The 26,731-nt window shown below is 35.9% G+C and overlaps 1 protein-coding gene across 1 annotated transcript; it reads left to right on the forward strand.

The window, feature by feature from the left end:
* The first annotated feature begins 630 nt into the window (after window positions 1-630).
* LOC124167958 lies at window positions 631-25,076 on the forward strand. The gene is made up of 6 exons (XM_046546026.1): window positions 631-991; window positions 15,933-16,020; window positions 18,932-19,222; window positions 20,679-20,980; window positions 23,793-23,970; window positions 24,718-25,076. Exons 2-6 carry the CDS (start codon window positions 15,955-15,957, stop codon window positions 24,871-24,873), a joined length of 993 nt encoding a protein of 330 aa, XP_046401982.1. The 5' UTR covers window positions 631-991; window positions 15,933-15,954; the 3' UTR covers window positions 24,874-25,076.
* Window positions 25,077-26,731: the final 1,655 nt, after the last annotated feature.

Raw genomic sequence — 26,731 nt, forward strand, 5'->3', positions numbered from 1 at the left:
ACTCATTCTACCAGTTGAACCGACCCTTTCCCTAAAGCAGAGCTCTTCAGCTTTTTCTAAATCCAGGGCCAAAAATCAATTTCACAAATTCCGGAAGGACACAATAGGTACTCCACGCCACTATACCACCACATCAATAAAATATGTAATTAGAAAACAAAATTTCAAAGTGCTATAAATCTTTATTGGTTAAAAAGTTCAATCAATCAATGCGATTTTTGACATGGTTTATTTTTGATGAGTGTGTCGATATTTGGTTTGCGATACAATATTATCTTTAGCCTCTAGGGTCCGCAAAAAAATTAGCCGGCGGGCCGCATGCGGCCCGGGGGTTGCGGGTTGAAGACCATTGCCTTAAAGGATAATCCTGCTGCAAGTACATTTGCACCGGTGGAACAAGAAATGCACCGAGCGGCAATAATTGCAACGCTGAGAACGGGGTGCACTGACGGAATAACTCACGTCTCCCTCCCTCCCCCGGCTTCAAGACCTTCCCCGCACGCCCACTCCTCCCCCCTGTCTATTCGCACCGCGATCCGTCCGCGACGGCGGTCAGTGCAGATATTGCAGTTCGCGCCTGCCGTCCGGATCAGCTGATCCCCCCTTTAGAAAATCCCCTCGCTCATCTCCAATCTTCTTCTCCCCCCCCCTCCCCTCTGCGCCCGGAACTTTCTCAACCCATTGTCGGCCCTCTTATCTCGCCCAGGAGAAGAGCACGGTGCGGCGGTTACTATTTGAGCGGGCGTCGGCTCTTCGGAGGCCTTCACTAACGCCCAGAGGTTCCTCCCGCGCGGCTCAGCCACCACCGGTAGTCTCCGGCAGTCCCCAGCGGCTGTGCGAGCGAGTCGACCGAAACGCCACAACAATAACATCGCGTCGGTGTGCAGAGGGGCTGTCAGTTCCGCGACAGGTGCGGTGATTGTGGAACGGCTTAGTCAACGGGCTTATCTCCGACTGTTTTCATCCTTTGGTCAAAGCTCAGGGAACATTGGTGAGTTTCTGTGAGAATCGATATTTCTGCGGTGTTGTTGTACGACGAAAATCTTCATATTTAGGGTTGCTTTGGTGATGACAGCAGTTTTGGTGGCAGTAATACCAGCGTATTCGGGTCGAAGAAAATACTAACGTCGCCATCTTTAAGCGGGAGACTCTGGAAGTAGTGTTGCCAGCGAATCTGTTGTCATCACAACAGTATCCGACGTGGTAACAGGTACCCGTAAAATGAAAAAGATTTGGCGAGTTTCCATTAAGCTTCGCATCTACCTCGTGCCTAGCCCGCAGTGTGCAGTGATTGTTGTTGGCTGTGTTCGTCCGATATTTATGTGGTGTGATGATTGATCTAATATAGGTGGTAATACTAGTTAGCATTTGGAAAAGGCGGCCTACGAATAAGTTCGTATGAACAATTTAGGTGCATGGAAGGTGAGGTTGGGTGGAGAGACAAAAGAGGTGTAGGATAACCCAGCGTTTTCTTCGGCGTGTTAAGACTCCAAGTCTATATATCCTCTTCGGTTTAGCCATCCTCCCCGTCCGATGTCCCACGCAACTGACAGAGTACTTTTCTTGAAAAACGTACAACTCTCTACAGGTGATTTGCATTCGTCCGAAAAATCTTGACCCCGCTGAAATTTCGACATAAGATATTAGAATGGGACACCAGTACTCCAGCCGCCACGCCGTCTTTGTCTTCTGTGTTAATTTGGCTGATACATTTTGATATTGGTTTTAATGCTCTTTTTTATGGTTTTTATATTTTTTGTTTATTGATGGAAATATCAAAGGCATACAGGTCTTCTCTTCGCCCTCGCATGTAATTAGCTACTTAAAATGGGGAAACCGCCTTTTCGTATTCAATTCACACCCTCCTGCAAATTAAGGGTCTGGCATTGTGATATCTGAATGAGGAACAGTTTGGAGTAAACAGTGAAGAACAATGAGAGTTCTCGCAATGGATAGCGAAAGCGGCTATGCTCTTCAAAGATCCGTGATCGCAATTTTGAACTGATCTTAAGGTACAGGAGAAAGTTAAATGAATCCGGGGAATCAGAGAAAAATAATTAATTTTCCCGGATCCTTCTTTCCATCATAAGGTGATGCTATGACAAATGCATCCAATAAATGCTTGAAATAATTTTCGATTGTGAAAATCGAGAGACAGATACTTTGTTGATCATCTATGCATGTGATGGAATTGTGTACCCAACACACGGGACTGTCTGAAATCTTATTGTGCTGCGATTTTCTAAAATGGGAAATTACTGGAAATAATTAAGAGTAGGAGAATTTCTAGCTGAGAGTAAAAATATGGAATAGTGTTTTTGTATGGAATAGTTTTTTATAATTACTTAAACCACATATGCTATAAGTCTTTGTTAGGAAGTGGATGAAGCAGTAGTTTAATACTAGGTTAGCGAAAATTTCGTAAATATTCTCAAGCTCAATATATGTTAAACCTGAGCGATCCCCTCATTACTAGCAGCTACACATTATATTTTTATTAGTTATCTGTTGTGCCATCTTGAATCGGTTTAAAATATAGTCAACCTTTTCAATGTTAATGCTTTGGACTCCTCAGAACCCTGGATTCATTAACCCATTGGAATCCCGCGAACTTACAATGCTCTGCTTCTAATATGACTAGTGATCGCTTTCCTTTTCAACCTATTGAAGTATTACTTTCAAGCGTGTTTTTTTATAACTTTCATGAATGGGAATATTTTGCGCACTGCTTATAAATGTAGATTATTCGAGGGAACCAGGGATCAAAGTTAATTTCAGTTACAGGTCATTTTCCTTATTGAAATATGATTAAGAAATGCCTGTTATTTACAAAGAATACATTCCGGAAGAGAATGCTGTAACTGGTTTTGGAAACCTATGAAAGTTACCATAGTGTTTGAACTACGTTAAAATGTTCTTTACATCTTGCTGCGTGCTGAAACTAAAAGAGAGTACGTATCTCATTGAGTAGTATTTCCTAATTTCCTTGAATAGCTTATATTAGTTTTATTTTTTATTTATTCCCATACTACTAAATGCAGCCCATATTGGCCTTTTACATCGGGGTGTTCAATAAATTTAACAATTACACGTGAGCGAGCAACCATACCCTGGACAGGGGCAACCTACCCAGGCGGGACTCGAACCTGCGCCCTCTTGCTTGGCAGGCGACGACTTTACACCGCCGCCTCCGAGGCCGGCGAGTTTGAAGGTTTGGAATGATCTCGGGAAAGGTATTATTAGGATTGACGAGAATGGAGTTTTGAGCTGATCAACATGCGCGAGTTTAATCGTGAAATCAATGAATAGTAAATGGGTTTTTGGCGCAAAAAAGAAACTGTTTCATTTAATCTTAAATTGGAAACAAAGTTTAGATATCATCGTGAAGTCATCCGAGCTTTGAGCAGCAGAGAGGCCTCGATAATTCTGACATTTCTGTGAGCAGCAGGTTGACGTCTGCCACATTCATCCTTTTACTTTGAAAGGAATTAGATTTTCACCGTTTATTGGACGGGTTGAAAAAAGAAAAATGTCTATGTCTTTACATGCTATAACACTATCGTCATTAAAATTTTCAATGAGCGATACCAATAGTGGATAATTAATAATATTTTAGGATATGGTGTTAATCAAAAATTTTAGACGTTTTTTGCGCTTTGTATCAATCAAGCTATGCATTTTCATGTTCAATTCGATATTCGTATGAAGTAATCGTAATCGATCTTCGTAATTTGTCATATGACTACACACTACGTCGTAAATATTACTGGCACCTGTGGAGACGTAACCGGTCGATGGTCTGCTGTAAACAGCGAACAATGACATATTTAACTATTCGATGCACTGCATTTCTTCAAATTTGACAATTTTAAGAGATTTTAAGCGTGATAATGAAATTAATGAAAGATTTAAAGTAACTTTAAAATTACGTATTGCGCCTCATAACTTGTCAAATAACCCTTGGCTATCGAACCTCTCCTTGGGGTTCCTAGGGCTATGTTTCAGAACTGTTATGTTTTGCACTGCCAAGGCCAATTTCTTCCGAGTGTTATTATTTTTTTCTAGCAGACCGCTACCGGAGTTGAGTCTAGTATTATGAAAGCTTTTCTGCTGCCATCTTTCACAATTCAGCAGTCGGCTAGGTCATCACGTAGACTCATTATTCATCTCTATGAATGGAATGTTAGTGTTCACTACACGAAAAAGAAAGATTTGGATAAAAAAAATATCAAACTGGTGTGATAGAGAGTATTTTTGTTGAATATACTTAAACTTTGATGTAAATTATTAAGCACTTGATTTATTTTATCAGTTGTTTAGTAGTATGTTAGCATAGCAGTATACTAGTTGTTAGAGTCCGTTTCTACTACGCGGAGGGCCCAAATTCAATGTTTCGTGCAAGCGTGCTTTTTCTCCACTTTTTTGTATTTTTTCAGAAATTACGTCAAACTCATAATTTTATGATTTTCAATCAGAAAAATGTTTTTTCCGGGCATAAAATCTTTCATATGTGCACGCTACTTCGGTTTTATTATCCTTTTCAATTTCATCAGAATAGGGTAGTTTCCTTCATCAAAGAAAACGAAAGGCATTGATTGCGATTCGTTACCCACCATTAGTGTATTCATAATACACAAATTATTTGGTTTTTGAAATACCGGTTTAGACGAATGGCAAGGGTCAATTTTTATCCTCATTTGAAAAAGGCCAGATTGGCGCCCATGCGATTCCACTCCGCATGACGTCACAGGGACCTAGTTTCTACACGAGAGGATAGGAGTTATACATCGTCTGAGGTTACCAATGCATGCATGAGGCACAGAGCTCAGGGAAACATGTCTTAATAATGACCTATTACAACTGGCTAAGTTCGGAAAGTTTTCTTCGTTTGATAAGGTAATAATAAACCTTTTTTAAGCCAAGCGCTACCATCCAGCAAGGTACTCAGCTATCCGCTAGCATCCTGCGACGTATCAGCGCTAAGCCTCGCCTCAAGGTCACCTCACCGGGCGGGAGGGGGAACCAGAAATACGACGTACGGAGATATTTCCCGGCATTCATACTTAAGCGTCGCGTTTTCGCGCGCTTGAAAATTTTCACTTTTCATTTAATCGCGAAAAATAGATGTTGTCATTTAAAAATCTAAAAGCGTGAAATACGTACTCCAGGAGTAATAATCTTTCGATTAAAGCAATAAAAAAATAATAGGAAACCACCCTATTCGATAGCTATAACTGAACTTTTTTGTGTATGATGCTGATTACACGCTTAAGAAATGGTCTAAATGAATCACAGAAAAGTGAATAAGAGCATGATGAATTGGGCTTATCTAGGAATCACCCACTCCTGTGTTTCAACCTGGATGGTGAATATGTGAGTACATAGTTCACGGTAGACTAAGCTACAAGCGTGTGAAGTTCGCGTATTCAGGGTAGGGGGTAGTTAATTTCCCTGGGCCACCTCGCAATCACAATATTTTTCGATAGTGTGTTCGAAATATGAATAACTTGGAATACTATATAATTTAATTGGGAATGCTGAGTGAGGATAATAGAAGGTTCACGGTGAATCAGATCAAGGAGTATTCTCTGTCTGAACTTGTATATGCTGCTCGTCCTACGATGTCTATCTAAATATTATTATTGATACTCTCTTCCGCTCCTCATTTCTTCCAGTTGCCTTCCGGTATTTTTTATATGTACAGACAGCTGGAAGTTGGGTTTGCCGTGTTATGTATCCTGTATATGTCAGTGATCGAATATTATGAATATTCGTTTGTAACTGATAAATAACTTAGCGATTCTTGGTGAAATTAACTTTTTATTGAAATTGACGTGATTAATTAACGGCGAATTTCGCAGTTCACTAAGTTATCATGAAGTAATGAATATTTGTGGGTGCAAGCTAGGATTTTCAATTCTTTTCAGAATGAATAATTAGGTTTCTGCTTTTGGGTTAGCAAGATGTGAATCCTACTCAAACGACCACCTCCATTCATGGTCCAATTTTCCGTGGAACCGAACGTATATATCGTCTGAGAAATGCTAATTCCACCTCTTTTTAGCGGTCACCCTATTAAGCGGACAGCGGCCATATTTTTTCGCTCATCGGCCAAACCTTATGCGGCCTCCCTCGGCTGTTACTCCCGCTAAATATTTTTAACTATCGTTTGGGAATTAATCTCTCATCATACAGAGACTACTTTCTAAAGAGTGCCTTAAAGGCCGCTATACACGGTGAATGAACATGATATCATTCATGGAATCATGCGAGCAAAAAAGAACATGTTCTAATTTTCACTGAATGATCATGCGCATGACTGTTCATTCGCGAATTTTTCCGTTATGCACCCCAAATTATAAAGTTATGCACCGCAGATCATTCACAGTGAATAGCGACCTTAAGAGTATGTAAGGCTCGAATTAATTTTAAAAAATCAGCCGCCCCTCCGTGGCCTGCTGCCAGTATAGCTTAATTCGTATAGCAATTATGAACATTGGCAATTATGCAATTACGCATAATGAAAACAGCGTTTATACATAAAATTCAAATTTAAAAAATCTAGCCACGTAATCTTGCCAGCTTTACGCAGGATATGCATAAAATGGTTCATTTTATGGCTATCACTTCGGTAAAACTTTTATCTTTCACTTCCATTCACCTCCCTGAGCGGCCACTTTTCTCCAACCCGTGCGGTGTTCTATAAATACAGGTTTCACTGCAATAGGAAAATATCGCTAGGTTATTTTTTTCAACACCCCAACAGTTTCTCTCGCGTTGGAGGATTGTTTAATTTTTGTACTCAACTCTTCACTTTTTCACCCGTAGGCCTTTTTAAGTCTCACCTTAGACGTGCCGCTGGAATTTGCGAACGATCAGCGTGTGCTTGACCGAGTTTCCATTTCCGCCCAGTCATTCTACTGCGACTTTCACTCATGGCTGAATGTGATACACGTAAACTCCTGAAGGAAGAGAAACGTGCCGACTAAGCCGACAGAGTCAAAGAATCTTGCAGGATTTCAAGACCATGATAGTGCCTCCTCATACTCCCGATGCACTCGAAGGGCGCGATCTCTGCGGAGAGTTCTGCGGTGTCCATCAGATAGGTACTATATTTCCTGTCCGACTCGCGCCATGCATTCACGTAAGAATCGTTTCTGGTGTTGATTTAAGGTCGTTTCTAACGTTGATGTAACCTTCCGAATATTATAATATTGATATATATTCAGTTATATATACTTGACGTCTCATCCGTGTATTCATTTATTTATTCTGAATGTTCAATGTCCCTGAATGTCCCTGATTGAGTAGTGAATAATTTATTATATTCTTCAATGTAAATAAATATAAGTATCTGCATAAATTTCCGAGACCCGTAGCATTTTCATCCTGATTCATGCATTAACAACATAGTATGAATAGTATGAAAATTTGCTACCGCACCCACCACTCGAAGACAATGCCAATGGTATTCCTTGCGGTAGATTGAACTTTTTGTTTAGGATTGTGAAATCTACTATTTGAAAAGTTTCGGGGCATTTAATTCATTAGACGAAGAGAATAGTAACTAAATACTGATTGAAGATGAACCATATGTAACCTTAATCCATGCAGATGAACAAGACGAAGATAAATATAAAAAATAGGGTGAAAAATCTGAACAGGTCGACCTGCGCTATCAATTTCCGTAAGATTGATATATGCTGTTGATTCAAGGTCGTTTCTGATTTTGTTGTAACCTTCGAAATATTATAATATGCATTGAGTTACATATCAACCTTTACATTAATAATAATTTTATTTATTATAAATGATATCATTGAAAAGGTTACAGAATTGTGAATTCATTTGACGGATAGAGAAATAAATTAGTTGTAAGATCAACCAGATGGGCTCAATAATTACGATATCCTCTTCGATGAAAATGAAGAAGGTAGTTAATGGAGTGCAGCATTTAGATTAGATTGGAAGCCTTACTTAGTTGGGTAGTAAATTAGAGGGAAATGATCGGCAAAGTAAAGAGATACGAGGAGAATTGCGATGCTTGATAGAAGGATTGCGCAGAGGAAAGTTGGCAAAGACCTAATGAAGAAGCTTTTGAGTGAAAGTGCAAAGAAAAGACTTGTAAAGAATTTCAAATGGATTGTTGCGTTGTGCGACGAATTTTGGCCAGTGTTTTGTCAACAATTGGGAAGCGTTCTCGTCTGACGGGTAAAACACTTGGTTACGGACTTGAGAGTTTTAGGTTCGAAGCTGGGTGAAGCCTTTGATATTCCCACCATAAAATATTTCTTTGTTTCCTATTTTTAGGATCTTCTGGCTATATCACTGGTCGCCCATGGTAAAAACTGTCCCTCTACCTTGGATGTGTTACATTCACGGTTGGAAGGTGATTCACTTGAGATGTACTCTACCCTACCCCAAAAAAAGACTTCGGGTTGAAACCCTGCATGATTGAGTAGTGAATAATTTATTATATTCTTCAATGCAAATTAATATAAGTATCTGCATAAATTTCCGAGACCCATAGCATCTTCATCCCGATTCATACATTAACAAGTATTATAGTATGAAAGATATGAAAATTTGCCACTGCACCCACCACTAGTATTACTAGTATTGCCGCGAGACGAGACGAGACTTTAGCCAGTCTCGTCTCAGTCTCGTTTTCTGACTTCAGGTATCGTCTCGAATCTCGTCTCGTGAACCCCAGTCTCGTCTCGGTCTCGAATCTCGGTAATATTATTTCATATGTGTCCAGAATTTGAGCGTTATGATATTACCTGTGATAGTTTCGCTTTACCCTAAGGATACTTTTCACATGCCTTCTGAGAGATATGTATTTTTGTAGAATTATCCTATTCGTCCTCCAATGAATCACATGCCTATCGGCAGAAATCAATATCGATTTTCCTTCCGCGACAGATGTACATACTTTAAACTAGAGAACTTTATAATTTTTGTTGAAATTCTTCCAATTTTTATTTAATTGAACGGATATAATGATAGCATGTTATTATCAAAGGTTGTCAGGCAGGTTTCTTTGAGTTATTATTGGTAATGACGCATGGACGTGGGAACCGGTCGGGTAATTATCAACTGCTAGGAATTTTTCCTATTCGGAGTGCAAAGAGTAGGACTTGAAAGCTAAACCATTGTCGTTAACCATATACTCCGTTTATGCTGGGAAAATACCTCGCTCGTGGAATCTTTTCTTTAAAGAGTCTTAATTTTCACCGTAGGCTTTCAAAATATCATGTGACATGGACGCGGTGCTATCGTCTCCAAGAAAACCTTGTGCGCCGCTGACGTCGTGGAAATTTCAGCTGATCTAAAGGAAATATGCTTTTTTTAGTGGAACCTACTTGAAAATATTAATGAGCCTTTGGAGTTAAAATGCTGCATCATATTACATTTTTAATGTCTGACTTGCATAGTACATATTTTTCGAGGTATTTTAATGTCCTCAGATAAAAATGGAATAGCCCTCTATTTCTCAGTAGATACATTCATCACTTTAAGTGACGAGATATTCGTATTTTTTTTTCAATAAGCATGATCTAAGTTGTACGTAAACCTGGTTTATTTCTATAGAATTCAAAGTTTTCGATCGTTTCATTGAGAAAGTACTGGTTTATAAAAAAATACTTTATATTAATTTTTTACTTAAAATTTGGTCCTTTATCTATTTCCGGGGATATTTTGAGAAAAAAATCCCAATCCCGACAAAGGATGGCAATCAACCCACTGAGTGGAAGGGTCAATCTACGACATGTTTGTACTATTAAATAAGTATCTTGGAGTGAGGGTCTTGAAAAAATTGAAATGCAATATTTAGCGTAGTTTCGGTTTATTTTTTATCCTTCATCAGGACTTTAAATTATAATGGGTATATAATTTTGATACATATACAAAATTAAGAGTTAGAACAATGTCGGCAAAAATTGTATTTCGATTTTCTCAAGACATACACTTCAAGATACTAATTTAATGTTAAATATAGAGGTCAGGGAAAGGATTAAAAAAATGTCGGTAAAAATTGCATTTCAATTTTCTCAGGACGTACATTCCAAGTTACTAATTTAATATTAAATATAGAGGTCAGGGAAAGGATTTAAAAAATGTCGGAAAAAATTGCATTTCAAATTTTCAAGATCTACACTCCAAGATACTGATTAAACAGTAAATATAGAGGTCAGAGAAAGGGGAAAAATATTTTTGCGACACATTCTCTAACAATTCACAATATTCCAAGTCCATTGGTTTAATTAAAAGTAATTCGGAGATTACAACTATTTGTTTTCATTTTTGATTTAACTGATTACATTTTCATTTCATTTACAACTGATAATCTTCAGTTAATTGAATAGAAAGGGGAATATGACCGATCATTTCGGCGTATTGCCACTAATGCTGAATTAAAACGCACATGACATAGCAATGCTTGTTGTCGCGGGCGCATTCACTTCCAGTCGGGCCGAGGCCTGGCGGCGTGGACGAGGCGGAGAAAGCGCTCAGGGTCTCGGCCTCGTCCGTCAGGGGCTCCTCAAAGTGGCGTGATGTAGAGACCACCAATCCAAGAGGCGCCCTCGATATTACTCGAGCGCTACGGTCAACGTCCCCAATCAGACCGCAATCTAACCATCGCCGCTCGCCGACGGAAGGGACTATTCCGATTCCGCTATTCGTTGGGGGAGGGGGGGCGCCCGTCATCAAATCGTCAAGGCTGACGCTATACTGAGCCGCCCAAGAAATCTCCCACACGTGGCCGAGTCGTAAACAAAGATGATAGTTCAGGAAATGTTCGTGCCTATATTGAAGGAGATACCTCACGGCTAACAACGTAAGGAATGAACTTTGGCGGACGTGACTGTGAGCGTCTCATGTTAATGACAAATTGATGATGATAACCGGCATTCCAGAAGTTCCATTAACCCGAAAGATTCTATTAAACGCAACATATTATGTTCCTATAATTTTATCATACTATTAATTCAAAAGATATAAGTATGTTTTCTGTCAGATTACTAAGGATTAACACAACAAAATCAGATTACAACTTTAACAGTATTATTGGCTATGTTACTAGATTAAAGATCTGCGTTTAGTTCCACTTATAATCATTGGCGTATGGTATTAGGGGGTTTTAATTCCCTATTGATCGAAAAAAAACTTAAACATTTGTTTTAAGAAATTCACTGACACAAGAGAATTCCAACGCTCAGAATTCCCTTCTATCTCCATTTTAAAATTAATATTTTTCGTTGGCCCGCCCCTTTTAGACACTTCTCGATACGCCTATGCACATAATGTATCAAATAAAACAAAGAATACTACCTTTGCCTCGCTGAATAAAAACATATCTCTGGTTTCGAAATCTTGGGTTAATAGGACAACTTTCTGTCTCAAAGGTATCTACTTCGCTGTCGTTAGCGGGATTCAAGAATATATAAAATATCCAGATAACTCAGTAATATTTATACCATGAATTTCAAAGGATAGTGAAAATTTTTGCGTAAAAGAAACTTCCATGATTACAGTCAGGCTAATAATAATAATAATATATTGCATATTTTGATGCGCAAAATCTAATCATTGCGGCTTATTTCTTTAAGATTTTATTGCCTCTGATTAACTCATGGGAACTATTGCATTTGCATTTTAATTACGGTGCCGAAAACTAATGCTCAATAGCGTCTCAACTTTCATTCTTTTCAAAAGATTAACTGTCGCCTGCATGTAATTATTTTTACGAAGTGTTTACCTTTTTGCTTCGTTCAATAAAAATTCGTTCGATTAAGCTGTATGAAATACGTGCCTGGTCTTCTGCTCTATTCCAGCTATTGACTTTTTAACATGAAGAACTCGATATGCGCATTCATGCTCCCGATATTATTGACAGCGGTGCCATTGAATGCATATTTTTCGTATTGTTTCATTTGTTTTGGGTAACACAACATACCTATGGGGTAGTTAAAATTTTATTTTTCATTGTCCACATTTTAACGTTCCAATCGGGAATAATGCTTTATCCTCAATCGAAAGTACAGGACATTTTTTTAGATGAAGAAAAAGGTAATTTATTCTGAACTTGCTTGAAATGTCAGCGCTCTGAGTTTCAAGTGGCATGAAAATTAATAGCGGCAACGAGAGGAAGAAATTCTTCAATCGTTGTTGCCTCTATGCTTAAGAATTTTTTCTTTTGTGCTGTTTTCAAGCCACCAAGATGAAATCGCATAACCATTTCTCAATGAATTATTCATGAACTAATTCTAATTATAATGAACTATTCATGCTATTGCCTAATATCTTCCTATTTAATTTTTAATGCAATACATTTCCATATTTAATTAGCATAATTTTTCTACAGTTAGTGATGTTTAGAGTTTGATTTTACTGGAGAGGTTTTTGATGCGTCTCGTAATACCATGATTTGATTTTATTTTGCTGTATTTACGGAAATATTATTTGTTTATGCTGTTAAGAAATGAATATAAATATAAGGAGTCCTTTATAGCTCAATAAAGTACTTTCCTTCGTAATGCGTAAATCGGCTCTTTTAAAGGAATGTGTCTACCAAGGATATCACGAGTTGGAGAGGGAAGCGATGAAATTACTTGCGTGGAATGATAACCATGTTATTGCCGAAGGAGACCTGGTTTATTGAATACCGGTTTCTCCGCATGTTATAATCTCAAACCAACCGGTACATATCCATCATTTTAGGTACTTAATCTTATTTTTTAAATGGGACAATACAACCTGGCCTTATGTTTTAGAAAACATTGCTAGCTAGAGGCTGTACACCTGCCGTCTTAAATGTTTTGATAAATACTTTTGAAAATCAAATATTAAACAATGGAAATGTATTAATGACCATGGTTTCGACACTTATGTCATTTCAAGATGTCGAAAGGAAGAATTTTGAAAGTAACATAGGTGTCTCGAAACCAGGGTCGGAAATAAATTGTTAGTGAGATGCAATTGAATTCATTTCCTGTATTGTGGCTCCGCAATGTTAAGCTTGAAGCATTGAACAGTATTATAAATAATGATGCTATTACACTTGTAAAATCCACTTTTCAAGGTTAAAACCAATGAAATATGAATGCTCAAGACACGGTTGTTATACTTTTCAATGGGATTTTAGATGAAGACTCAAATATTCTAATCGTTAATCGTATTTTTCTTCATTTATACGCTTTTTATTAACTTGCTTTGTCCGTTTTACATCACCCATAACATTTTCTGAGATGTGTGACTACAATAAATTTACCATTTGCTTATGTTGCTCTTTTGCTTAAAATTTACTTAAATCTTATCGAAGAAGTATAATGACAGTCATTTGAGAACAAATAATTTATTGAGTAGGTCACTGCCGAGATAAACACAGTTAATCGATGCACAGAGAAAGAAATGAAATCATTATCATGTCTTTCTTCTAATTTGTCTTGATAAATGACCCAGAATTCGGTTGCTTAATACTTTTTATCATTGCAGTGAGATAATATGTGAAAGCAATTTCGGGTAAAGGTATTCAATTGTATATCAGTCAGAGGCAAAATATGCCTTCTCATTCGCCTCAAATAGCCTAATGCCTGAGTTGAGATTTTGGTGAGGGTAACGACCGTTAGTATCGTTATCTCAAGCAGACCACTACCACTTCACTCTTTCGCTGTGCATCTGTCGTTTGCCTTATTTTCTTCTAATTGACCTTTTAGTAAGAGATCTTGGTCATGTTTCCCTTATTTAGGCAACATTTCGAGTACCCACTCTTCCATTGCAGCCAAGGAAAGTGTTTTCCATAATGTGGAAGAGTGTTTTGAAAAGGTGTTATTGAAGCGGTGTCAGAAGTGTAGTGTTTTACGGTGCGGAAACTGGGAAAAAAGAAAGAGGATAAGGAAAGACTACCAGCGCTCGATATGTGGGTGTGGAAGATAATGGTGAAGGTGAAGTAGGCGGAGAGTGAACGACAAAGTGCTACCCATGGCGGGTGAGGAGAGCGAACTTCTAGATGAGATACGCAGTAGAACGGGGGTTTGGATGGAGCGAGTTCTAAGCGGGGAAGATATATAAAAAAAACCGTGATGGAGGGAGGAATATTAGTTAAGCCGTGAGAGACGAAGAGGGAAAGGGCGTACCCAGGATCAAAACTAGAGGGGAGGAAGGGCAAGCCATGGTTTTTCGAGTTGTACCTAAGATTTAAGCATGGAAAAGGCGAGTGAAATCAACATTTTAAGGAAACTGTAACAGCTCTTTATGAGTTTTTAAAATTATTTGCTTGAAAAAATATTATTTTCCTTAAAGACACTTGCAATTTTTGCTTCTAGGGGGGGGAGGGCTGCTCCCTTCTGCGTCTCGCTGGGTGCGCCTATAGAAGATAGGAATATTTTTTATAATAATCTCCCTCACCGCTTTACATGACGCAATTTTGACTGCGCCTTCGTACACTCGTCAGATTGTGCAAGTACGTGCCCCGTGTACGTAAACGGCCTTGAGACTCAGGGCACTAAATATTTCTCGATTATGAGGCATTAAAATTTTTGACTATGTATGTTTAGCTAAAAATATCGCATAATTCAAAAGGATATTAAAAATAAATTATCCTGTCAATTACTGTGAATAAATTTAATCGGCATATTTCTTTAATCTGGATATTAAAAAAAAAGCAGACTCGACGGCGCTTATCGTAGCGCCTCGCCTGATTGACATGCTTCATGCCATAATCTCCCACTCCAGAATATTGTCACTGATACAACGAAATTACGATATTGAAGTGAATGATAATGTTTTGCGTCATGTCTGCAGCTTTCCTGGCTGTTGCCATGCGTAGAATGGTAATGAGTCCTCGATGTTGATTTGGTAGGAGAACGCTTACAATAGTGTTTTTTGTTGCTGTTTCTGGCGAATTCTGTCTAAATTAAAATCAATATGATTGACGTAACCTTAAGAAAGTCACTTTACAAAATGTTCATCACAAGAAAAATTTTTCGAAACTCCTTAGTTCCTCAAATTAAGCCTTATATTACTGTACCACGTGAGTTAAGTCTGTAGAGATATAATTAATAAGTTTTCGTGCATTCATAATGTTTTGCCGAGTTGAATGTCATCGCGTCACTTCTTGCTTCTTCTTCAAATTTAAATGAACCTAGCGTAGACTCAGAGAATTTCTTACGCAAATTTATATTAAACTTTTGAATTACTAAAAATATAGCTAATTTTTTTAATGGGCTTTGGTCCACAATCAGACAAAGTGGTAGTAGTTAAAGTATCCGTTATTTTCTTAAATATATAAAAATTCTGCTCAAAATTGTTGCAATTTTTGTATCTTTCTCCATTTTTACCTAAGGGCTTAGTTTCATCTGTTAAGCGATTAATGAAAATTAGAAATATTTTCCATTAGAAGATCTTCAAATTGATGCTAACGATAGTATAGCGTATAAAATGGATTGTAGATTATGCATGACATGATATTACCCGTATATTACGCAAATTAATTTGTGTTACAGAGCCATTAAATTAATTTTTAAATGGATCATGTGGCATCTTTAAAAAACGTTTACAGGCCTATCTTGGAATGTACTTTTTCCTAATATCACGTACTGTAATAAGTGTAATGTAGAGGCTTTTATTAAATGATCATCAGATGGATTTGCCACTGATGTATGATGCTATTATTACATGTTTTCACAGTAAAATGGTTTCAATATTGACTACTAAGAAACACGCTTCAAATTTACAATTTTTTTAAATTACTCGTTTAATTTGTTTTTGCTTTTAAATTTTATAAATTTTATATTACTTTTTTGAAATATTTTGTACATTATTCATTAATGTGTTTGTAATGAAGGGATATTTTTTCTTATAGACTTTTTTGATTACTCGTTCAATTTGCTGACGAACTACAGTGTTGACGTCTTATTTTATTTCAGCTGCTTGTTAAAAAGGTGAAACATGGATATCATAGTGCCAAGATTACGTCCTCTTTCCAATGGATTGATTACGCGGCAAATACCTAAGGTATGTAGCATAGTTTAAAAATATTTGTTACGTATTTTTATTGTATGCGTCGTAAAGTGTTTGAAAGGTTTCGCTAGCATTTTTACTAAATCCATCGAATTTATCTCACAGAAGTATATTTTTTCTGATGAAGCAATGAAACTATACTGCAATGGCCGCGTTTTACATTTGACAAATATTTTTATGCTGTGCAAATTATGCTATCATGTATTAACTTAGCGCTATTAGCAATTGAACTGGCTCACCCCTTACCGAGAGTCTTCGCCACAGAGTGAATACATTCGCCAAATGTGATATACTGATCCTAAAATTTACTTAACCATGCCATATGCCATCAATATTGCCTTAAAATATCTTTCCTCATATCAATACGTATTGTTCCGATATACATTGCCGTAAATGCTAATTATAATTAATTAATTTAAATCGGTAACGTCTTTTAATTATTCAAACATCAAAAATATTTTGTGGGGAAAAAGCATGCATTAATATGGGATTCGTTTTAACTCTACACGTTGTAAGAGTACGCTGAAAATAACCCTTGAAAACATATTCACCATTTGATCTACATACACGGACGAATGAAGCGGTGCTTTACCTTATAACTTACTTTAATGTATATTATCATATCTAGTGGTCCGCGCGATTTCAGGACTTAGGCTCCCTAAACTTCTCTTCATGTCTGTTCTCCTCCAATATTCCAAGGCTTCTTTTTACAGTAGATCCTCTCTTATGTTGCTCATCCATCTTTTCTTTGGTCTCCCCCTTGATCTTTTCCCCCGTGCTTACATATTTGCTGGCCTAGGAAATCGTTCTTGGCTCAACCGTCCCACTGCTGATACCCAAGGCGTGAGTTTGAAGACCATTTAATTTAATTTTTTTATTCATGGGCTAAATACCCCGATTTAATTACTAATTTCACATTTAATTTTGTTGTATTAAATGAAATAAGATTAAAAAATAAATAACTAGCATAAAGATATATTTCGGACAGTAATAGCATAATTTCAAATAATAAATAAAAAGAAATATGAATACACTCTGAAGTGAAGCCGATAAAATATCATATACATAAACGAAGGAAAGAGATTTTAGAGATGTTTTGACCAATGACTGGAATTTTAATGACGTTTTTCTTAATGAGCGAAGGGTGCTCAACGGAGTAAAGTTTACCATTGCAACCATTTATTTAGGGACCTATTTGGACCTCAACGTCAGGATCTCGGACTTCAATTTTTACATTAGAAAATAGCTTGAGCCAAATAACTATTTTGAGCATAGTTCGGGGTTTGCAAGGGGTGTTAGTTTCCATTCCATACTTGTCAGCACTTTCACTTTGCTATTCAATTTTTTCATCTTGAAATAAGCATAGATATTCTTTCGTTGATTAGATAACGTTAGCAATTATACTTAGACGGAAAAATTCCGGTAAAGGCCATTAAATGCTACAATACGTAAGTGGAACATGGACGACCCCTCAGGCATAACTATATTGAGGAGTAGTATGTATTACAGGATAATGAGCAATTTTATTTTTATTACCGCAGTCCGTTGTTCGTCAACCGTAGTAGCCGTGTTTTCGCTGAACCTCATGAGATACTTTTAATGTATACAATTTAAAAATTTATTTTAATATATATGTAATATCGTCAACTATTTAATTAATTTTAGCATATAAGGGTCGGTTTAAAGGCGATTATAACTAAATAAATTCAGAGCAATAACACTAATGAAATGATAAGAGCTTAAGTCCAAAAGTACGTTTAGATGTGATTTCTAACATTTGCTAATGCGATATTTCTCATAATCTTCACTACATAATTTAAAAAATATATTTTTATAATCTTTTGCTTTCATTAGTCATGCACAGTGGTGCAATGAGGGGGCAGGTTTTGGGGGATAAAACTCAGAGCTAAGAGAAATTTTTAAGTTTAATCCATTTTACTTAATAGGATTAGTATTACTTATAGAATAGTGTTAGGAATAATAAAATATCCCTATTAAAGCCGTAAAACTCGCCATTTTGAATTATTAATCTTAAAAATTTTCTGGAGGAGGGCCCCCGCACCTCCCGCTTACCCTGGTGGGTATGCAATACCCCCACACCCCAAAGTATTAGTTGCGCCTAAAACCCCCCCTGGCCTTAATGCCTAGCTGTGCCTCTGCTAATGCAAATATTTAATCTATGAAAATTTTTCAAAAATTATCTTTTTTATTGCTATTTTATTATGAATTAAATTAAATATTTTGAAGTAAATAACAGTATCCTCTATAAATACCTTCTGAACAAACTTCAATATGAATAAACATTCAATTATGTAAAACATTTTCATTCATTTTTTAAATGGAATGAATGCTCAATAAAGTTAACTTGCTTAAGAATGCTTAATAAAGTGCCAATTGGCACTTCCTTATAATATGATGTGAGAGATTTAAGCAAATTTTTGTTGCATTGGAAAGAAGAATGAATGACCATCTATATTTCCACCTTATATGGTCAACTTACATAAATGAGTCATTAAATTTCGAAGTACCAACTGTGCTATATTTGGTGTATAATCATTTTACTCTTATTTCGATCATGTCATAACTTAATACAAATAACAGTTCACTGACAAAGGATGTATTAATTGATATGTTGATAGAAAAAAATGAGTATAATGTGAATGAGTTTCTAAATGAGGTCTATTAATTTATGTAATTCAAGCAATGTATATATTATATATATATATTTATTTATTTGTTTTTTTCTAATGTAGATTTTAAATGTGCGGTATTTATATTTTTTACCTACGTTTTACTTCTTGACAAGACACCAATTTACATGTAGCTGTACAATGTACATGCTGTTATGAATGTTAAATGTTAATGTGTCAATGAAATACATGATATTATTAATTTCTTCCTTCAGGGCCGATTTTTGCGCTCTCTTCACATTCTACGTCCTGCTCTGGGAATGGAGCTGGTCTCAAAAGAAGGTGGAATAAAGCTTCAGAAAACTGATGAGCAGTCAAGGGAGAAGAAACTTAGATTAATTCACCAAAATACCTCAAGACCACCGCTAGTGATTATTCTTCCATGGCTAATGAGCAAAGCAAAACATGTTGGAAAGTTCACCAATTACTACCTGGGGCATGGATTTGATGTCCTACATGTCCGCACCACACCTAATCAACTTCTATGGCCGACAAAGGGTGCAAATGTACGTTAAAATCTTCATCAAGAACGGGTATACCAATCATTTTTATTCATCTTGACAAATACTCATTAAATGCAATTTTAATAATTGGAATTTTCCTTCAAAATAGCAGAATTATGATGTACTGTACATGCATTTGATAAGGAATACATATTTCTTACATTTTGTAGGATCACTTGCTTTTGTAGGGTATACACTTTTCTTTCTAATTGGTACACTGAGTTTAAGTTTTAATTTATTTTTCCATAATATTATTCGATGTTTATTTTATCTGTATTTTTCACCTTTTCATGCTATTCTTTATGATCTGAGAATTGTAAAATCCCATTATTTCTCTTCATCTTCAATCAATGGCCAGAGAACCTACATATTTCTCTGAAAATGACTTGCCATAAATAGGGTAGTTTCCTTCATCAAAGAAAACGAAAGGCATTGATTGCGATTCGTTACACACCATTAGTGTATTCATAATACACAAATTATTTGGTTTTTGAAATACCGGTTTAGACGAATGGCAAGGGTCAAATTTTAACCTCATTTGAAAAAGGCCAGATTGGCGCCCATGCGATTCCACTCCGCATGACGTCACAGGGACCTAGTTTCTACACGAGAGGATAGGAGTTATACATCGTCTGAGGTTACCAATGCATGCATGAGGCACAGAGCTCAGGGAAACATGTCTTAATAATCACCTATTAAAACTGGCTAAGTTCGGAAAGTTTTCTTCGTTTGATAAGGTATTAATAAACCTTTTTTAAGCCAAGCGCTACCATTCAGCAAGGTACTCAGCTATCCGCTAGCATCCTGCGACGTATCAGCGCTAAGCCTCACCTCAAGGTCACCTCACCGGGCGGGAGGGGGAACCAGAAATACGACGTACGGAGATATTTCCCGGCATTCATACTTAAGCGTCGCGTTTTCGCGCGCTTGAAAATTTTCACTTTTCATTTAATCGCGAAAAATAGATGTTGTCATTTAAAAATCTAAAAGCGTGAAATACGTACTCCAGGAATAATAATCTTTCGATTAAAGCAATAAAAAAATAATAGGAAACCACCCTATTGTCTGAAAATTATTGAAAATATTACATTAATGTTCAGAATGCCTGAACCAAATAAGAATTTTCACAAATATCAAAAGAACAACTGTCATCATTTTTACTTTGAAAATTTTGGAAACCAAAGTGATTGAAAATGATGGATTTATGTTTAACAGTTTCTTCACCTTTTGAAGCTTACTCTAAGATTAATTTCAATGTACTATGTTGAATATTGTACCATTATTGCTCTTTATTCCCATCTTTCCTTAAAAAAGAGAGGTGATAATGAAAATTTAGGATTCCTTTCAACCAATGAAAAATTTCTTTATTTTTACTTTATTCCTTATTGATTCATCTATCATCTTTTAATGTCATTAAATACTGTAAATCACTCTCACGATCCCTTACCTTCTTTTCTAGCTTATTGCAGAAGACTTTTTCACTTTCCTTGAAGCAAATCCCGAATACGACAGGCTCTTGGTTCATGGTTTCTCAGTTGGCGGCTATATTTGGGGTTGGTCCCTTGTCAGGCTACTGGAAAGAGGACGACAGTTGACAAAGGTGGACAATAATGCCATTTCACCATTTGATGCCCTATCCAAGAGAGTTTATGGTGCCATCTGGGATAGTGTTTGTGACTTTGATGGCCTTCCAAGTGGAGTTTCTAGATCCCTCTTTACTCCAGGATCAGTCCTGTGCAATGCCCTCGAGAGCTACTTAAGGTATGGTATCTTTATGATTATTTTGTCTGAGTATATATTTATATAGAAGTGAAATATTGTTGTTGATTAACCTCAGCCACTATCTAATCCCAGGGACAAAGCAATTTTGATCATATCCCAAATACCTCAGGTTCCTTGGTATCTAATTCATATGTAGATAATACCGTGTCATGTAATTTACGCTAGTATTTTGATGCCTCCACTGCACAAACACTCAACAATCGCCCACCGAATCAAATCCGCTCATCTAGTAGATATTGTTTTTATTCCATCATTTTAGAGTATTCATGAAGGGATTTATGTATAAGAACAAATTTTCCATTCTTGACACGTCTTTAGTATGAGTAGAAATAACATCTTACGGCCATAATTTAAAAATCATTCACATTTATGAAATGATGGCGAAACGACGGTTGTAAGAAAAACACATAATTTCACAAGAATAGTGACGTAGAATAATATAAAAATGCCATAAGGAATCTCTAGTATATTTATTGTATTCATCGGGTTATCAGATAAAGTAAATAGTTAGCGTATTGAGCTGTGGATATGTAGGTCATACATTCCGTTCTCCCTGGTGTTATTTTTTTATTTCCACCACAAGGATAAAGTACTTGTATTGTGCTTTGTACCTTCACCAGCCAGTTGCTTGCTGTTGTTAATTTTTTCTATTTACGGGAAAATCTGTTATCAGTTGTTATGCTCTTATAAAGACTTGCTGAATTTCACCGGTAGGCTTTGAATTCATGTCGGGATGAGCAGCCTAGCATGTGTAGTACGCTGTTCAGCCACCTTTGATGCTCCAACAGAAGTGACATTGTCTGAGGATATTTGATGGCATTCCTTACCTTTTCTTCCTTAAAATTCCTTGCCCCATAACTTACGAGAAGCTGCTTATCAATTTTTCCGTACGTAAACCGTAAAAAACAGATACCTCTCTTACTTTGTGTTGCCTGGGTTATTGCAGTGAGCAATGTAATTAATGTAATTTGCCTAAATCAAACTGGTTTAGTTGTTCATAATTTTTTTAAATCAGTGTGAGTGCAATAGATTTAACTGCAAGCAAACTTTAAATACCTCATATCTCATGTTATCATATTGTGCTTGTGCTCATTAATGTCCGGAAATGAATCATGATTTGCAATCACAATATTATAAAGTACAAAGGGGAAATAAATGAATGGAGAGTCATAGTTCTGAATATTTAAACATTTTAGTGGAGTTTAGTATGAATTGGATATTTTTCCAGGAACATCATAATTTCTTGTATATATTTTCAATAACCTGCTTGAATTTATTTAATAAATTTGCAATCAAACTTTCCATTCAGAATATTTCATATCCTCTTAATAAACATATGTTACTTTATTTTACTTACAAAATATGATGTACCCTCTGAGACAATATGCACAAATTGTATACATAGTCTTTATTTTCCCTTCCAGCAGAGGGATCAGAAAAATTTATAAAAATATCATAGTACAGTAAAACCTCTTTGTAGTGAACCTCTTTACATCATAAAGCTCCATACATCATACCACCCCTACGGTCCCGTCTGATTTACATGTAAATTTATAGGCAAACCTCTTTGTAGTGAACCTCTTTATACCGTAAAACCTCCACTTATCATACCAAGGAGATACCCCTGAGACGGCCTAACTACCTCCGCAAATCATACTAAGACAACAAGAGACGATTAATGCAGCCGCGATCACGTACATATATGGAATGACATTTTCAGTAATAAATGTTTCACTCTTTTTTTTCTTATACGTATACCTTTAATAGGCTGTAATTTTCATGCTGTAATCATTAGTTGTGGCCATTTTGTTCAATATGAGAGCATACCTAACAGTAAATAAGAAAAAAGGTGTACAACTATCGCAATCATTTTAAGTAACTGTTGAATTGAGAGAGATCACATTTTCTCTCGAACCATGGTAAAAATCATGCGATAGTGTTCGCTTTCTGTAATTATTAAATAATAAATATATGTTCACTGATGCATGCATGTGTGTTTAAACACATAAATACCATGATTCAAAAGACAGTAGTGCCTTTCATTTCCGAAGGATATGAAAAAATGGTGCCTATCACTAAAACCTCTCTTTAGTGAACCTCCATACATCACATTGCCCAAATTTTGGTCCCCTCAATTACGATGTAAAGAGGTTTTACTGTACTTTGTTTGGTATCAGTTTGTGAAATTTAAATGCAATCTGGTGGCCACACTTGCGTACTTTCTTACATGAGAGATAAATTTGTTCAAAGCACATGAAATCACAGCTAAAAAGGGATTTATTATTTTTATGAGCTCCTCTTCATCTCTTTATTGTGAATTAGTCTTAGCATAGAGTAAGTATATACTTACTCTATGGTAAAACTGATTCAACAATGACTACTGTTATGGTCAACAGTACCATTATTTTTTATTACCATTGAATGACGATGAAAGTTTTGATTGTTGATTTCAAACGAAATTTGAGATTTTTCGGATAAAAATTAGATATACTTACTCTATGGTCTTAGGTATTGCCATGTGAAAAAATGCCATTATATTTTTAAGCATGCGTAGTTTGGTATTTTTTTTACTGCTAATGTATTAGCTAAAATGAATTTAATCTCTTTATGAAAAAGAAACTAAACTGTTGCTTGGTGAAATATTTGGTAAAAATCATTTCTATGTCCACAAAATTTTAATTTACAGTGGAATTTAATTTTAATGGGAGCATGAGTAGTGGGTGTGAGTTCTTGAAAAGAAAGAAATAATTTATCCTTGCTTGATTCCTCACTATCATTTATTTTTCTTCAGGTATCATCTGAAAGTATTCCATGAGCAAGCCACTCAGTACTACATCAGAACAAGTCAAGTTTTCCACAGTTCACCTGTAAGGTGTCCTTCCCTCCTGCTGTATTCTAAAGCAGACCTTATCAGTACAACAAACACAAGTGAAGGATTATATAATATTTGGACTTCCTTAGGCATGCCGGTATGTTCCACAATGTTTCTCAATAGCATTTTTATATAAAACTATTTATGTCTCAAATTAATTATCAATTAAGATTTATGAAGAGTATATTTTGCTATATCAACAACCCCTTTGCTCAAGCAAAAAATATTTACATTCAAATTTTTATTTACCAACTAGGTATTAATAGTTTTTGTAAATATGTATATCTTTTATATTGGTATCAGTAAATCATTGCATTTTATATGATGCACTACATATGGAACAGTGTTATGTAATATGAAAAAAACATTTTAGTTAAAATGTCAAACATATTCTTTTATCTTTATAGTCTACTACACATAGTGGTACATGATTTATCAGTTTTTATTTTTTGGAAATGCCTCGTACACCATTAAAAAATGTGAATTTCTATCTTTTTCCTCCCCTTGATATATATACTTATCCATCTTATACTTGAAAATAGATGAAATATTTCAAGTTAAAATTTGAAAGTTATTTCTAGGAATTGGGTCATATAGTTAGTTAGTTAGAGGGGAATGTAGGAATTAATTGGATTAATTAATTATTTGGAATTCATTACTTTATACTTCTGATTTTATAAGTTACATTAGAGGGGTATTAATGTTAAATCCTAGTATGTCACTGAAAATGTTATTTCAAATATACTAAAATAATTTAATTTTGTAAACATAATAATAAAATAACCTTTAAGTTACTTTTAAGGCTCTATTTGGATTTATTGCTAATAGATGATGCGTTTTTCAGGTTTTCACAAAATGCTGGGAGAAAACACCTCATGTTGGCCATTATGCTAAGCACCCCAAAGAATATATTGCTACATTAGACAGCTTTTTGGAAAAGACTGGTCTTATTTCAGGATCTCAAGAAAGTAATGAGAGAATCCAAATTAGGAATTCATAACTTCTAACTACATCGACACTACTGTCAACAATTATATGTTGCTTGGAAGATATTCACATTATCTCAAATCATCTGTTATGTGCACATGTCAGTTATATGTGGAGATATTTTGTTATTTACTTGTAAATTAATGTAAAAAGCTGAAAATTTTATTATTGTACCCATATAATTTTTATTTAATTATATTTGTAATTTCTAATGTTTACTAGTCATTCATTTACTTTTTCCTCTTCTTATGGTCACTCCAGCTGTAAATGATATGGAATAACTTTATTCTTTGCATATTCATTTGCTTAGCCAATTACTATTTATCCAAAAAATTATTCAAGAGCTATCAACATTGTAAAATGAGTAAACTCATTTGATGGTTAGTTCAGTTCCTAACTTCTGTTTTTGTAAAGCATAGGCATTGAATTTTTTATAAAGGCATTAGATTAATTTCCTGTCTATTTTATGAGTCTATAATTTCTTTAATGATTAAATTTTTAATAAAATGATTTCATTAATATTTGACAGACAGGTCAATGAATCAACATCAGGATATCCTCTCAGGGAAACAAAGGCTAACTTATACATGCATATCAAGGTCCAAGGTGATTCCATGTTCCAAACAAATGACTGTCCCTTCTGCAACTTCAGAGAATTATTGCGGGAGTAAGCTGTATTTTTGAAGGTATAGATGAATTTATAACAATTCAACTCAGTTGATTGAATATACTAATGCTTGATAAAATTAAGCTATGTAATACAAGGGTTATTTATTATTGTTTTCGAAACTATTAGTGATTTGAAATTTGGTAGTTCATTCTTAACATATTCTAAATTAGCCATTTAACAAGTGAATAACTCTTCGTAGAGATGATTTAGGATATCTTAGTTGACTCATGAAGGCACCTCATTGCTCATTAGTTTACTTACAATTGATAATTTTCTGCCAAGGAATTTTTTTCAATAGGGTAGCTGTATGAATTGACTTGACTAGTTGGTTGACTGTCTATTTAGTTATTTAGTGTAGGAATTAGAGCAATAAAAGTGAAAATATGTCACCTAAACACATAACATGGTTGTACCAAAGTGCAACTAAGTTACTTAGGCAGTTAATTAAGGGATCCATAGGCGGATCCAGGGGGGGGGGGGGGCACGGAGGCACGTGCACCCCCCCCCCCCCCAGACCCTTAAAAATATGATAGAGTTTTAATACAGTCCCATTATAATTTCGTTCGTTTTGTATAACAAGGTATCCTTGTGCCCCCCTGAACAAAATCCTGGATACGGCCTTGCTTGTGCCCCTCCCAGAAAGAAATCCTGGATCCGCCCCTGAAGGGATCTGTATGAATATTCTAGCCTATTGGATACCAAAGAAATCTTTATACTAGATAAAGATCTGAGTAGAACTATAACGGTTTGATTACGTTGACATGATAAAATTACCATTTCATCAGTTGACCATCATTAATATTTTTTCTTCAATCTTGAATCAGCCACTTTTCATCCCCCCCCCCCCCCTGTCTTGTCCTCTCATGGCCATTCAGTGAGACTAAGAATCATTTAAAATACTCTTTTCCATTAAGAATATTGGTGCTCAAGAATCACATTGTGTCGGATGAAAGTGGTCTGCAGCAGATGGGCATTTGGGCATGCCCCATATGATCATTTTAGAGTCACTGGTGCCAGATTCCCAAACCTCTGAATACATACATAATGTCCTGCATGGAAATTTAGTTTTAGCGTAGTTTTTCCCTGCTTACTAGGAAATACATATATATCCAAGGGAGGTTTATTTTTCAACCTCTGATAGCTCAGCAAAAACACCATACAAGCGACAGGTGGGTACTGTGCAGATAGGGGAATTGCGCGT

Source organism: Ischnura elegans, chromosome 11 (genome assembly GCF_921293095.1).
Source record: "Ischnura elegans chromosome 11, ioIscEleg1.1, whole genome shotgun sequence".
NCBI classification, from domain to species: domain Eukaryota; kingdom Metazoa; phylum Arthropoda; class Insecta; order Odonata; family Coenagrionidae; genus Ischnura; species Ischnura elegans.